General features: G+C 40.3%; 1 protein-coding gene across 1 annotated transcript in view; it reads right to left on the minus strand.

The window, feature by feature from the left end:
• Itga8 (integrin subunit alpha 8) overlaps positions 1-15,723 on the minus strand; it is a 196,450-nt gene that overhangs the window by 143,331 nt on the left and 37,396 nt on the right. Inside the window, 7 exon segments of the mRNA NM_001173972.1 lie at positions 800-852; positions 3,592-3,648; positions 5,190-5,233; positions 7,949-7,993; positions 8,947-9,072; positions 11,068-11,113; positions 12,907-12,968. Of these exon segments, the coding sequence (NP_001167443.1) occupies positions 800-852; positions 3,592-3,648; positions 5,190-5,233; positions 7,949-7,993; positions 8,947-9,072; positions 11,068-11,113; positions 12,907-12,968 (433 nt within the window).

Raw genomic sequence — 15,723 nt, forward strand, 5'->3', positions numbered from 1 at the left:
GAGCTGAGGACCGAACCCAGGGCCTTGCACTTGCTAGGCAAGCGCTCTACCACTGAGCTAAATCCCCAACCCCCTTCCTTCTCTTGCTATACACTCTGCTCTGTCCTATACGCTCTACTATATACTTGGAAAATGCCCCATTGCAGTCTCAGAAAGGCTTGTTTCAGACACACACTCACCACCACACTTGGCTAATGTTTTCTTTTTACCAAACTATCTCTCAAGTGTCTTGATAAAACAAAGGTTGTGTATAATCATTTACTTTGGATACAATAACTTCCATACAACCACAATTCAGTAGTGGAGTTTAGTTCAAACTCAACTGTAATTTACTGCCAGGATTTGAAATAATTTAATTTTTCATGTTCTTTATGGATTCTACAGATAGGTTGGCTAAAGCAATGGAAGAAGGAAAAAATTATAAATGTTTAAAACATTTTATAATTGTATCACACAGAGGGAGGACCTCTAGACACAAAGAGAAATTAGATTAGCAAGCTCCTCATTGGCTGTGGTGTTTGAATGGCAAATGACTATTTCTTGAATAATATCAGAGCAAAACCAAACAAAATTGTCCTCTTTTTAGAAGTGGCAGATGTGGAAACTCTCAGCAAGACATAAAATAAGATGACAGAATTCTTTATTACATGCATCCTCTTGTCCTGAACCAAAAGTTAAAACAAGAGAGCCTCTATCTTGTTCAGGAAGTACAAAAGGATGTGGTCTCTGAAGGAAATATATAACATCTTTTATGGATGGACATAACATTCGACAAGGGAGGAAGTTCTTATAAACTTACCCATCATTGTTAACATCTGATACCACAACAGTATATCCGAAATAAGATGCCATCTGCAATACAATAATAGATTTTGTGTTCAGGAAGCCAAGTTTATAGTCACCTCTTAATTATTCATGAGAAATGACTCTCACTGTGGTACATTTTTGCATTTGAATTCACAGACCCAAGACCTAGTTCCAAGTGTTCAAGTCATTTAGTCTAACCTCTGACATAATGAATAATTCCTTCCATAATAATCCTGACATCTGCTGCTATATCCTCTGAATACATTAGGTCCATTCAGTTGGTGGACAAAACTATTAAGAGGCTCTTTGCTACTTGTAGTCTCTCTGTGACATCTAGTGCTTTAGCATACTCAGTTCAGCCATCTTGAAACCCCACAGAATCAACTCAGATCCACCACATGTGGAGGACATTCAGGGCGTTTTCAGATGCTACACTGTTGCACTCTGAGATTCCACATGGTATCCTCAAAGAACAGATGGCACTCATTAGCACAGTGACAGAAAAGTAAAGTAGGACTTGTGCTATCTAGTTTGGTTTCTGTGTTATTAAATCACAATATGATTTTAATTTTAGGGAGATCCACAACTCATCAAATTACAGTGAGATCATATTTAATAAGACTTCTGAGTCTTTTCAGTGAGTGTAAATACTATACAATAATCTCCCACAGTTTTCCCTCAGAACTGTTTTAAAATAGGTCCATAATTTGTTTCAGTTTGGGTCATCATTTTGTCTTAACCATGTTGTTCTCTCTTTCCCTCCCTCCCTCCCTCCCTCCCTCCCTCCCTCCCCCCCCCTCTCTCTCTGTGTTTACATGTTCACAGGTATGTACAGACACATGCATGTGTACATGTGTATGAGGCCAAAGATCAGCATCTTCCTCACTTTTTCCTTACCATAAATTTTTGAGATGAGACTCTTACTGAATCTGGATTTTACTAATCTTGGATAAATTCAGGAAGTAATTCTTGGCAACATTTCCTTTTCTCTGGCTCCCAAAGCTCTGGGGTTCAGGCATTAACCATTGTACCTGCTCCTCCCCAATAGGTACTGCAAATCAGGTACTCCAGTCTGCATCTCACGCACCTTCCCAAAGACCCTAGCTCCACCTTTGTTTCTTAAGTCTTCAGTCTGACATTTTAGCTGACTTAACCTCCAATCATCCACTGATTCAATCAAAGTATAGTCCAGTAGAAACTGTGTTCCTCGGAAAGCAAACTCCAGTCTATTTTGAGCTCTTTCCAACACTTTCGGAATGTTGGTTTCTTTAGAAAACTCAGATACATTGTAAGAATGTGCTTTCATTTTAACCCTGGGTGTGGGGATATGGAGTCGCTTTGTAGCAATCGACTGTGATTTGCTGGAGACACGGTTTTGCCAGCTGCAGATAGTTTCTGCAATTGTTTGATGCCTGGAATTCTAGAACTTTACAGAGGATGTGTACATGCTAGAGCCCTATAGGTAAGTTGAGTGGTTGTTGGTTATTCAGGCTGGTTGCAGATTATTAGTACTTATGATCAGAGAACAAGAAGAATGAAATTAGATTCAGATTTCTCTCTCTTCTTTCTCACCTATTTAGTGATAGGGGCTGATATTGGGGGTGTGTAATGGATGGGAAAAAGAAGAACCCACAAAGTAGCTAAGATAAGCTACACTCTCCTTCTTGCAATTCCTGAACAATGTATGGGTCAGGGTAGACTCCATTATGACACAAAATCCCTCCGGAGAGCTAGTCAAACCTTCCCAACTCATCTACCTTCTCTGTCACCCCAGCCTCATTTATCCCTACCACGCAACCAAGTACCCAGAGAGGTACGAAATTCCTTGTTGAAAATTTCACAGCAAATGGGTACCTGGGCTCAAACTCAAGTTTTTGCACAAGATATGAAAGGTTCTTTCTGTTCCTTCAAAAATCTTGCTAACTGGTTCTCTGGACATTGTTTTCCTGGAGGGCAGGATTACTTTCATTGCTTGAAAAAAAAAGTGAAAAATTTCACCAGGTCAAAATACCATAGTGAGAGACTATCAAAACCAATAAGGGCTAGGGGTTAGCTCAGGGTAGAGCACATAGCTAATGTGTGCAAGGGCCTGCATTTCATCCTCAGCACCACAAATGGGGGGAGGGGACTTAATGAAGGTTGTTAGTGTCAGCTTCATGGTGTGCACTTGATTTTACACATGAGTGTGGCAAAAAGAAAACCCTTAAAACCAGAGAGTTCTAGACTAGCACTCACAGGAGGTGCTACACATTTACCCTCAATTCTGAACTATTCCTTGCTCGCTTGTAGGTGTGGCAGCCTTCAGGAGCCTCCGACTTGTCCAGCTAGTTCCGGTGTGAAAACCTATACTTCCTCTGCCACTGGCTTTGTGTTACACACTTCTGCTGGGAGGCTGTCAGCCTTTGCATGACCTCCCCCATATTATATACTTCTGCTGTATTTTCTTCGAATCATTGATCGCCATCTGAAGTAGAATTAACTGTCTCATTCTGCTTCTTCCACACACAGCAGCTTGTGGGCTGGGATTGATTAAGTATGCCATTGTACCCAGTGTTCATTACTTCCTGAACAAAGGGATCAATGCATGATATGAACATTGGTTGTTTTGTATTTAAATGTCTGTCCCTTAGGCTGAGTATAACAGTGCAAATCTGTAATCTCAGTACCGGGGAGAGTGAGGCAGGAAGACTGTCATGAGTTCAAGACCAACCTGGACTACACAGTGAGTTCCAGGAGAGTTTGACTGAGACTGTATCAAGATAACAACAACGGAAAAGTCTTTACCTGCTCACCAGTAAAATTCTGAATGAAGGTCATATCTGTGGAGTTAATGATGGAGACCTGAAATTGCAGAAGTGAGAGACAATGTATCATTCAACAGAATCAGACAATGTTAAATGATAGCAATTAAAAATCGTTTAAGAGTCTTACAACATATAATAGTTGGTTAGCCCCCAAGCATGATCTTAGAAAGAGGCAGTTAAACGTTTTAAACAAAGAACATGCTGATGGCCCTAGAAGGGGAATAATTAAATCCAAAGATACGGAGAGCAGTTGGCATGTTGGCCAGTTATTTTGTCTGATCATGATTGTTGTTATAAACAGAACTGTGTGCTTATGCTATTGGGAGGCTGATAAATGGCTTATTGGAAAATAAGCTTTTAAAATCCTATCCATGTAGAAAAAAGTCTCCTTTAACTCTCTTTAGCCAAATACAAACCTGAAATTGTATACATTGTCTAGATTATATTTTATTTTACTTTACTTTTTCAGACAGGGATTCATACATCTTAAGTTGACCTGGAACTTCCTGTGTAGTATGGGTTGACTTCACACTCTGGATTCTTCTGAACTCCAGCCTCTTGAGTGGTAGGAAAGTATCAACATCATGCACATCTTAAATACGCATGTGGCTACATGGATATGCTCGTGAGGGTGCAGTTGGACATGTGTCCATGCTCATATGGAAGCCAGAGGTCAACATCACCTGTCATTCCTCAGGAAACCTCTACCTACTTCTTTTTTCTTTTCTTTTCTTTTCTTTTCTTTTCTTTTCTTTTCTTTTCTTTTCTTTTCTTTTCTTTTCTTTCTTTTGGAGCTGGGGACCGAACCTAGGGCCTTGCGCTTGCTAGGCAAGCACTCTACCACTGAGCTAAATCCCCAACCCCCCTCTACCTACTTCTTTAAGACCAGGTCTTTCTTTGGCTGGAGGCTTGCCAGTTGAGCTAAGCAGACTAGGCAGCAAGTTTTAGGGGTCAATCTGTCTCTCCCTCCTTAATATTTGGAACCCCATGTCTGACTTTTTCCACACAAAGTCTGAGAGCCAAATTTATGTTCTTGTACTTGCACAGTAAGCACTTAACTGACTGAGCTCTCTCCCTCCACCTGTAAGCCCTTTCGTGTCATCTCTTTGTGAATGTCTTTTTTTAACTTAGTAACGAGTTATAGTGGGATTAAATAGTATCTGCCTTAACCTGACATTTTGGAATGAGAACTTGTTGTAAAGTACCTTAGCAGAGAAATGAATCAGGGGCCTGGAGATAAGCTTATCTTTTAGGTATCCTCTAAATCCAGTGGCATGTGCCTTTGGGAAGGAGGAAATACAAGTCTTGATAGAACTTTGAATGTGTGTTTAATAATTAAGACTTTGCAAAAGCAATTTGCTAACCTCACAGTTTCGATTCCCATGGACTCCCAGAAGCCATGCCATTAACAGGCTTGCATTTGTTCTCTTTCGGGTTGAGTAGGAAAACAGCCCACTACCGTAGCAGGAAATAATTAGTAAAGGACATTTAAAATGGCCTAAAGTTACATGGGAGACATAGAGCACAGTGCACATAGAACATAGAACAGTGATGTCTAGAATGTATCTTGATACTCACATATCCAAAGTTCTGTGCTCCTCTTGGAATTCCAGCAACCAATTCTAGGGATAAGAAGATTCATTTAGATGGAGGCAACGTGTGCGTGTGCGTGTGCGTGTGCGTGTGTGTGTGTGTGTGTGTGTGCTCATGTGCTTGGAGTACGTGTTTTTTCGTCAGGAGACGTTCACCTTGGACTTTTGAGGCAGTCTCACTGGGATTTAGTGCTTATGAAATTATCTCAGCTCTCTTGGTTGGCCAGTGAGCCACAAAGATCTGCCTGCTTCTGCCTTCCCAGCCCTGGAATTACAAGTGCATGCCACCACAGTGTCTATTTAAGATAGGTCCTGAGGATAGAACTCAGGTCCTCACACTTCCATGAGTTGTACTTTACCAACTGAGCCATCTCTTCAGTTTCCAGTATATTTAAAGTTATTTAGCAACCAAGAGCTAAAGATGATGGTGCCTTGTAAAAGAATAACGCAGAGGGTAAGGATGGCGCCTTGCAAACGGCGATGCAGAGGTTAAAGATGGCGCCTTGTAAAAGGCGATGCAGAGGTTAAAGATGGCACCTTGAAAATGGCGATGCAGAGGTTAAAGATGGCGCCTTGTAAAAGGCGATGCAGAGGTTAAAGATGGCGCCTTGCAAATAGCGATGCAGAGGTTAAAGATGGCGCCTTGTAAAAGGCGATGCAGAGGTTAAAGATGGCACCTTGTAAAAGGCGATGCAGAGTGTTACAAGCTGGAAATCAGGGTTTGCAGTTGCATTCTGCCTGATGATTCTTTGCAGATGATAGAAAACGAACAAGCAAAAGTCACACTCTGAGCTGTTGCAATTTGCATACTAGACAGCATCACCTCTGCCCTTGGAGCATCCTCCTGTCTTTGCAGGTCTGCATGTGATTTAAAGATAAACCTTTCACTGATGCTTCGCTAACGTCTGCTCTGGACACATCTTTTATACCACCACAAAGGTACTCCTTGGAGGTTCAGTTATGAGGGTCATCTGTGGACCAATCAGCACAGGCCAAGGTTTCCATATTAAGAATCCACATCTAGAGTTCATAAAATTATTTTTCTCCTCCTCATTCTTTTTTGTCTTGTCTTGTTTGTATTTATTTATTTATTTATTTATTTATTTATTTATTTATTTATTTATTTATGTGTGTATCCTTTTCCACTTAGTTTTTGATCTTACTGATCTCAGAGCTTACCATTCAACTTAGACTTTAGCTATTGAGCCTCAAGGAGTCCTATTTCTGCCTCCAGGTCCTTGCTGCTGCACCACGGTTTTACATAGGTGCTGAGGACCAGAACTCAGGTCTTTACTCTTGTGTAGTAGGTTTTTGCTCACTGAATCATCTCTAGGTCCTCACGTTCTCTTTCACACAGCTCCCAACGTGTACTATTAATAATGAACATGGGTGGCCATATTTTCTCGATGTTCTAATGAACTGTTTGACAGTGCCTATATTTTACAAATCCTCAACTCATACAAAGTCTGAATGCCTATTCTAGATATTTTTGAAGTCCAGTGAAAGTTTCTGGTATGCCTGCACGCTGTCATGTTACCCCTGGTGATAATGGATTAAACCTCTGAACTGTAAGCCAGCCTCCATGAAGTATTTTCCTTTTAAGAGTTGCTGTGGTCATGGTATCTCTTCACAGCAATAGAACCCTAAACGACAGCAGATGCTTTGTGTTTGTCAGAGTGGATATAGTGCACTCTGAGATTAAGGAAAAATTTGTTTACTTCTGTATTCACAGTACTTAACAGATCCTGGCACAGAGTAGGTACATAAAAAGTCTATAACAAATCAATGAATGGGTGGCAACAACCTTAGAAGAGCAGGAAAATGAGATGGTGCAGGCATTTATAGAAGGATAATGCTAAATAAGGAGTTGAGGACATGGCAGTTAAAAACTGGCCTAAAAAGTTAAGTACTGGACTGGAGAAATGGCTCACTGGTTAAGAGCACTGACTGCCCTTCCAGAGGTTCTGAGTTCAATTCCCAGTAACTACATGGTAGCTCACAACCATCTGTAATAGAATCTGTTGCCCTCTTCTGGTGTGTCCGAAGACAGCTACAGTGTAGTCATATTTATTAAATAAATAATATTAAAAAATAAGTATGTGGGAAGACAGATTCAGGACTAGAGGTTTAGAAACAGGATAAACAATGAAGAAAACTGTCTATGAGAGTAGTTTATTCTGTTCTTTTGAATTGGGCATGTCTAATGAAGAAAGGGGAACAATGTTGACATGTTGGGGTCACATTAGGTGGAGGAGGACACCTGTGATAGGCAATGCTATAAATTAGAGTAGAAAATCTTGATTTTTCACTCTGACCTATTATGCAAGTGTAGCTATTGTCTAAGCCATTTAATCATCTCTGTGGTTTTCATTTACAATGAGACTTTCCTCATTTTTAATTGCTTAATTAGATTTTTGTAGGGATAGGAATTGATTCTTTTTTGGGGGGGTTGGTTAGTTTGTTATTTTTTGTTGTTTGTTTGAGACAGGGTTTCTCTGTGTAGCCTTGGCTACCCAAGAATCCACAATGTAGACCAGGCTGTGAAACTGATTCTTATGAAATTCTTTGAAATAAAATGCTGTGTGAATGTGTATATATTTCCTATAAAATATATTCACATAGATATGCGCATTTCATCTCCATAAATCTTAGTGTAGCAAAAATCAATAATTTATAATAAGACTTATATGTCATTCATCATTCCCTAAGCTTTTAAAATGACTTAAGTTCAAAGATGTCTCTGACCTTGCAGAGAGTCCCCAGTGAATTCTCCAGCAGCAACTGAATATCCTATATTAAAGAGGAAAGAAAAGAACAAATTGCATTTTGTAAGAAATGAATTGTATCTAGAAAAAGTGATAGTGCCATCATGATACAATGTTGTTCAGGAAACTTTACTAACATTTTTAAAAGTTAAAGGTTCTCTGAGAGGAAAAATAACCACACCAGTGTAAACAGTTTCAGACAAATTCCCAAAATTAAAGACCTTCCACACTGATGTTCAATAGACATATGGCCCAAAGAGGTCAGATTTTCAGAGCAGCCTTCAGAGTACCAATTCATAGCTCCTATAGGTGGAGGTGGTGGCTGTTGCATTTTAAAAGCTGCAAACTCTTCACCATGAAGCATGATTTCTAGAAGTCATCTTTTGTGTTCTGGATTTGCTATTGATTATCACGATGAGCTACTCTTAATTCCTTTCAGGATAATGGCTCACGGACGTCATTGAGCTCCAACACAAAGTTCCATCTTCAATGACGAAACATAACCATAATTTAATTTTTCAATGCATAAAGCAATGAAATATCACTTGGACACCCAAGTGTGGGAGACATTAATATTAAAATGATGATGTATGGTTTGCACACGATAGTATTCGAGAACTATCTTGCATTTAAAGAGATTATTCTTCATTGTTGAAACCAGGCGTGTCTGCTGTCATGTTGCCCCATAGCATGAGCCCTGCTGATACAAATGTCTTCTACCAGTGATGCACCATAGGAGAATGTCAAAGAGCCTATACATAGCAGCTAGAATCATATATGTTATGCATGAAAAAGCAAGTTGTGGTAAGAAAGACAATGTAAGGGTCTACTCAAAATAATAAGAAAGAAAGCTTCCAAAAGATGTCAGATAACACCAAATAAATCAGGACAACAACAACAACAACAACAAAATACTGCATGTACATTTAATTTGCTTGCCTTCTGAGAAACTACCTATACTGGAGCGATGGTTCTTACCAAGGTAGCTATCATCATAGGAAGCTGGAGCCACATCTGTCTGCTTTTCTGCTGCCAGTTTTCGAAGAATGTCTTTGAATGAGTAATTTGCAATGATGTCTGCTACACTGACCGTGATCACCTGACCTGCCATGGAACAAATGAATAGACCAACTGAGTGAACGCAAGGGTCAGGCTCTTGCTCAGCAAACCTGGCACCACACCACACACTCTTGAATGCTCTCAAAGACTCGCTCCCTACCTGCCCCCCCCCCCAGAATGACAGAGGTTAGTTAGAACTGGCTAGAACTTTCCATTCCAGTAGAAGGCCAAGGATGAATGGCAGTGTTTTATCCATTCCTTCTGGACTGTCAATGTTATGTCCCTTCTCTGCCTTCAAGTGATAAAAATAGGAAGAACTAAAGATGGCTGCAAGTGAAATTTATGTTTAAATTTGTAGTCTACATTGGGAATGGTCTTCATTTCATAGACTGCCTACATAGCATTCATGAAGTTCCAGGTTCAATCCAGATCTCAACATGAAACTGAGCAGGGAGCAAGGAGACACGAGCCTCTAATTCCAGTGATTCAGAGTTTGTCTCCAAAACAAACAAAGAACAACAACAAAAGTATAATGTTTCAGTCATAAGGAGCTGTAACATCAAACAGTAACACACACACACACACACACACACACACACACACACACACACACACACTTAAAGAAGTTAATGGTATTCCTAAAGGTCACATTGTTTTGCTACATGACCAAGATTTCCTTTGCGTTCCAGTGAGGGGTTCTATTGCTTTTGCAAATATATGTGGAACTTGCTTACTTGACAGATTTTAAAGTTCACAGCCCAGTTGAGGGAAGGATCTAATAAATCTTTGAGTCTTTTTATATTTATTGAAAAACTATTTAGAGAAACCATGGAAATATGACAGTAGGAGGCAGTTATGCCAATGAGATCTAAACTGAGAGAGAGAGAGAGAGAGAGAGAGAGAGAGAGAGAGAGAGAGAGAGAGAGAGAGAGAAGAAGAAGAAGAAGAAGAAGAAGAAGAAGAAGAAGGAGGAGGAGGAGGAGGAGGAGGAGGAGGAGGAGGAGAAGGAGAAGAAGAAGAAGAAGAAGAAGAAGAAGAAGAAGAAGAAGAAGAAGAAGAAGAAGAAGAAGAAGAAGAAGAAGAAGAAGAAGAAGAAGAAGAGAGCAAGACCTGCTAGATCAGGTCAATGAGAGAGAAAGAGATGCTCTATGAAGAAAATCTGTAGAATTTGCCAGTTTTCTCTGACTTTTAGCTAAGTGTTCCCCCTCCCTTTCTCCCATGTCCTGACTGTTGCTAGTTCCCATTAGCTGGGTTTATGGAGATATTGAGCCTCTGTAAGATTTTAAATTCTGCATCAGGTAAATTTTTCTTTGTGCTTAAATGATTATTAATCTCTTAAGATATTTTTCTACTTTAAATGAAGGAATTAATTACAAGATTAGAAGAAAATACTTATATACATAAAAATAATGTTGAGTGTACATTTATCTCTGGCATGAGACATATTTTTTCAGTTTGTGAACTAATTTTAAGAGAAGGAAATATTATTATTTAATGTCTTTAGTTACCTATGTCGGTAAACTTCAATAGGAATTTCATTTACAAATCAGTCATATATCCATCTTTCTGGATCTTTCCCAATGGCTTTTTAAAAAGAAATATTTATATATACATATTGGGTAGTACTGCATATCTACATGTATGCATGTATGCCCCATGAATGGAGACTGGGTCAGGTGACTTGCTAGATCAGTTCAATGAAAGACCCTAACTCAAGGGACTAAGCCAGCAAGTGTTAGCATAGCCCCAACAGGCCTCTGTTCTCAGACCCAACAAGTCTGTGTGCTCAGTACAGTGTCTTCTGCATCTCATACAAAGGCTCATATAACTTCAATAAGTTCTTGATAGAGGCATGAGTAGAAGACAAAAGAATGCTTTAGACACACCCTTTGCACAACAAAGTGCAAATCACCACAATGCTTCAGCCAAGAAAGTGTGAGCTACGGGATGGGGGGAGCAGGAGGTAAGGGAGGTTAGTGCTGTGTCTGCTTGTCTGTGTTAGTAACAACAAACCCATCTTTCCTCTTATATGGAACATACCTTGCCAGTAAAAGCTTCCAGGTCCTCCCACTATAAGGTCTCCATTCTGCAAAACAGAAGCATCAAGGGAACATGTGGACAAGAAGCCAATTGTTTTAAAGGCTGCTGAGTCACTGCTAACGAGCCTTGCTCCAACAACTGGTTTCTCATAAAACTACACTTCCTTAAGGAGGTCCTTATATCAGAGGCCTGAAGGTCGTTTTCTTTCCTTTTTATTCCCTTCTAGTTACTCAGTGTGTTATGTTAAACAATTTTAATTTGACTCTAGCACTTTGACCTGGCTCCCTTGAGAACATATAAATTCAGGGTAAGGGCTGACCTGGTCCCTTAAGAACATATAAATTCAAGGAAGGGGGCATGCTGAAACTGAGTAAGGCACCAAGTTTGCAGCTTAACAGGCATGATCCTTTGAAAATCTTGGCAACAAAAAAAAAAAAATAAGTTCACTTCAATTATTTTCAAGGCAACAATAGTGTCGCCTTTAAAAATATATCTATTGCCAGCCAAATGGCTCAGTGGGTAAAGGCGTTTGCCATCATGCCTAACAAGCTGAATTTGATTCTTGCAACTCAAGAGGTAGGAGAGAACTGAGTCCCCAAAGCTGTCTTCTCAGCCTCCCCACACTATAAAAGACACTTCTCTCCAATGAGCAAATAAAGAGGTAGAAAATCATTTTTTAAAAAAATGTAATCCTTCTCTTTCAAAAAGGAAAGCAAAAATTCTAGCTTAGCGAATGCAAGCAGCCCTAGTCTCTGGCTTCAACCAGTAACTTGCAGGGAAAATATCAACGTAAGTGATCTAGTGAACTGCAGTGAACCAATAGTAAAACAGAACACAGGCTTAAAAAGTTTCCCCACACTAATTTCAAAGGCATAGAAGAATCCTTTCCCCTCATAAGTGTGTTAATGCTCTTTGTTTTCTGGGGGGCCATATACATTAGAATATGAAAATTAGATCAAAGCCACCAATTAGGGCTGAGCGATAAGGGGAGATATAGTGACAGACTCTTGTGATCCTTATGAATGACCTTTTGCGATTTGTATTCGAGAACGGTTAATGCTGGGTGGGAAGGAGTGTCACAATCTCCTGTGTTTCTCCATGCTATTACTGTGTGCATACATTTAAATAGAAACAGTGAACAGGCAAACAAAAACAAAAAAATCTCAAAGAATAGTTGCCAGACATGTATGATCCCAAAGCTTCTCTGGTTATTGTTGTTTAGGGATTGGGGATTGGGATGAAAGACAGAGGGTAAAACAGTGGCAACCATGACACAAAAACTGGTCCCATACCAGATGCTGAGACCATAAGAATCACCTTATAGAAGTCTAGACTAAAGCCATAAGACTCATCTTATAGAAGTCTAGACTAAAGCTGTAAGACTCACCTTATAGAAGTCTGGACTAAAGCCATAAGACTCACCTTATAGAAGTCTGGACTAAAGCCATAAGACTCACCTTATAGAAGTCTAGACTAAAGCCATAGACTCACCTTATAGAAGTCTAGACTAAAGCTGTAAGACTCACCTTATAGAAGTCTAGACTAAAGCCATAGACTCACCTTATAGAAGTCTAGACTAAAGCCATAAGACTCACCTTATAGAAGTCTAGACTGAAGCTGTAAGACTCACCTTATAGAAGTCTAGACTAAAGCCATAAGACTCACCTTATAGAAGTCTAGACTGAAGCTGTAAGACTCACCTTATAGAAGTCTAGACTAAAGCCATAAGACTCACCTTATAGAAGTCTGGACTAAAGCCATAAGACTCACCTTATAGAAGTCTAGACTGAAACCATAAGACTCACTTTATAGAAGTCTAGACTGAAGCCATAGACTCACCTTATAGAAGTCTAGACTGAAGCCGGCTTGGCAGTAACCTTGGCCTTCAGGATCAACGTTGCCTGGAAAGATCAAAGCATATACTTGCTATGCCATTTCTGAGAAATATTTTAATAAGCAATACAGGTGACTATTCCATTGTCTCCCCATATAACACTGAATTAAACAGAGCAATTGGTGTTTTATTTTCTAAAACGAATCCCAGGCAACATTGAGTACAGTTTCGTATAGTTTCACATCCCGAATACCGCATAGATGACCTTTCGAAGTTTATGATATTAGGTGTATTGAACACAGACTACACAAGCCATTCTACAGTTGGGGAACACAGCAAAGGATGGGTTTATGTTGGGGTGTATACTCCTATTCAACCCCCAAGATAAAAACCTCCATTTTCTGATGATGTCCCCAAATGCTCACGTGACAGCAGTGTCTACTCTGCCATTTCTACAGTGACAACTTGAAAGGATAACCCAGTGCATGCTTTCTGCAGACAAGACTGGTAAAGACCTCTTTTTCAGTTTTCATGTAGCCCAGGCTAGCCTCCAACTCTTTATGTTGCCGAAGATGAGCTTGTACTTCTGAATCTCCCACCTCTACCTCCAGAGTGCCGGAATGACAAATGTCAACTACTTCAGCCAGTGGCTGCAGCGCTGGGACCAAACCCAGGGCTTCATGACTGCTGGGTAAGTACTCTGCCACCTGAGCAAATCTCCAGCTCTTTAATAGGAACATAATCTTAGATTATGTTCATTTGAAAATTGTATTTCTGATTCTAGTGATCTCGCAGAGACATTGCAATACTAATGTCGGCAGAAGTCAAACCCGCCAGGAGTAGTTCATTTTGTATTCCACTTGCTCTACTAACTGGAGAGCCAGCAAGGTCTTTCACACATTTATATAAACTATAGGCTTTGTAGTGAGCATAGAGACTCCAAGGATATCGGTATTGAAGTCTTTAGGACATCAAGATCACACATTTACCCACTATAACCTGTACTTTCAAAGAGGCCCTACGCCTTCCAACATACTTGGATTATAGTCAAAATGTAGTTAAGTGTGTGTGGGGGTCTCAGTTATTACGTAGTTAGATGAGAACATGTTAACAATTACATTTCTCTCACTGAGGATATCATTCTAGCAATGCCTCAGTGAAATGGCGGGAAAGGAGCAAACATCGCTGCAGGAAATTCTGATAGGCTAGGCACACTTCTGTTTCAGAACAGCTCTAAAGTGGATCTGGTCCTTCTAACTTTACAAAACCGTGACCCTTTCCTTTCTTCCATCCAGTTCCTAGTTTTCGCTTCTCCTTATCAATTCTGTGCCAGCATCCCCTTGGTCCCCGTTTGCTTGTGTTTGCTGGCTGAGAGGGGATGTTGTGCAGCCCAGATTGTCCCCACCATGTAGCCAACAGTGGCCTTGAACTCCCAATCTTCCTGCCTCTACCTCCCGGTCTTGGGATTACAGATGTACATCACTACACCAGATCTTACTCCTCTTATGTTAAAGATTCTTTACCAACCACAAACAATGTCTCCCACCAAATTCGTTCTTTCATTTACAACTGTAAGTCAGGACTGATTACCAGTTTTATACAGTTCATGAAAAACTCATGTTTTTCAATCTCATCTATACAACCTCAGTTTATGGGGGTCCTAATTTTCTAGAAATCCAGTGGTGTAGAATGTATGCACATTCAGTTCTGTACATGAATGTATGATGTAGTCTATTTGAACCCACGTGGGTGGATTGCGTTTGATTACATTTAAGAAATGATGTGTAAGCACACAAACCTTCTCAAAGATGCACTTTTGAAATAGGTTCTTTATTTTTAATATTGCACATTATGCAGAAGGGAAGAAACCTGACAATTCTTTACTTTAAAACAGGACACTGGGGGGCAGGGACCTCTAACTGAAAACAAAGTCATTGAGAAAATAATCAAGTTCCAATGTTTGTTTTGAGCGGCAGTTAGAGAAGAGTATGGGTTCTTTGCTCTGCAAGTCCGCTTCTCTTTTTCTCGTTGAAATATAATTTATGAGTCCCTAAGGAGGTTTTCTTCCTCGCAGGGTCTCTAACGTTATTTCCCACTGTAAACTTAGGGATCTAGGGATGTGCACCGCTCATCTCCATTCATTGCCAACGGTTAACTGCTAAGGTAACTGAAGGGCTGTGAGAACTGCCCTCGCCTGAATCTTGAATGGCAGTAGGAACAGAAGGCGTGTCATTCAGAGGAATGAGCAGGCTACCGCCCACATTGTCCGTGGTGCCTCCACGACTGTGCCATACAAGTAACACAAGACGCTTCTTTCGGATCTCGTTTGAAAACGATATTGCTGCTGTTCCTGTTCCACGGTATTGACCATATGCTCGGGAACAAGCAGGCTTTGTGCTAGTGGCTTCTCAGCCCTGACAGGAAGCCAGCTCTTTGGGTGGCTTGAAGAGGAGGAAGTAGGAACTAACTGAGTAGATGAAAAGGGTAGGTACGTTCCGCAGCCAAACAGCTCCTAGAGAACTACTCCTCTGTTCCACATAGCTCCATTGCACACTGGCGCCACACATTTCTACCTGGGAAAATGGAGAGTTAAAAAAAAAAAAAAAACCAAAACAGGCATGATAATGTGCCCACAGAGCTCAAAATTCTTAGCCACTATAATTTATAGTGTTTAAAAAATGGTCCAAGCTCATGCTGAAACAGGCACCTCGTAGGTTGAGAGTCTGGGGTCAGCGTCTTACCCAGGCATTCAGGTCACAAGGATATAACACATGAAGGCGTGATAAGGTGTGGTGACAGGCTTCATAAGCGAACGTTACAGC

Source organism: Rattus norvegicus, chromosome 17, assembly GCF_021556685.1.
Source record: "Rattus norvegicus strain SHRSP/BbbUtx chromosome 17, alternate assembly SHRSP_T2T, whole genome shotgun sequence".
Classification (NCBI taxonomy): domain Eukaryota; kingdom Metazoa; phylum Chordata; class Mammalia; order Rodentia; family Muridae; genus Rattus; species Rattus norvegicus.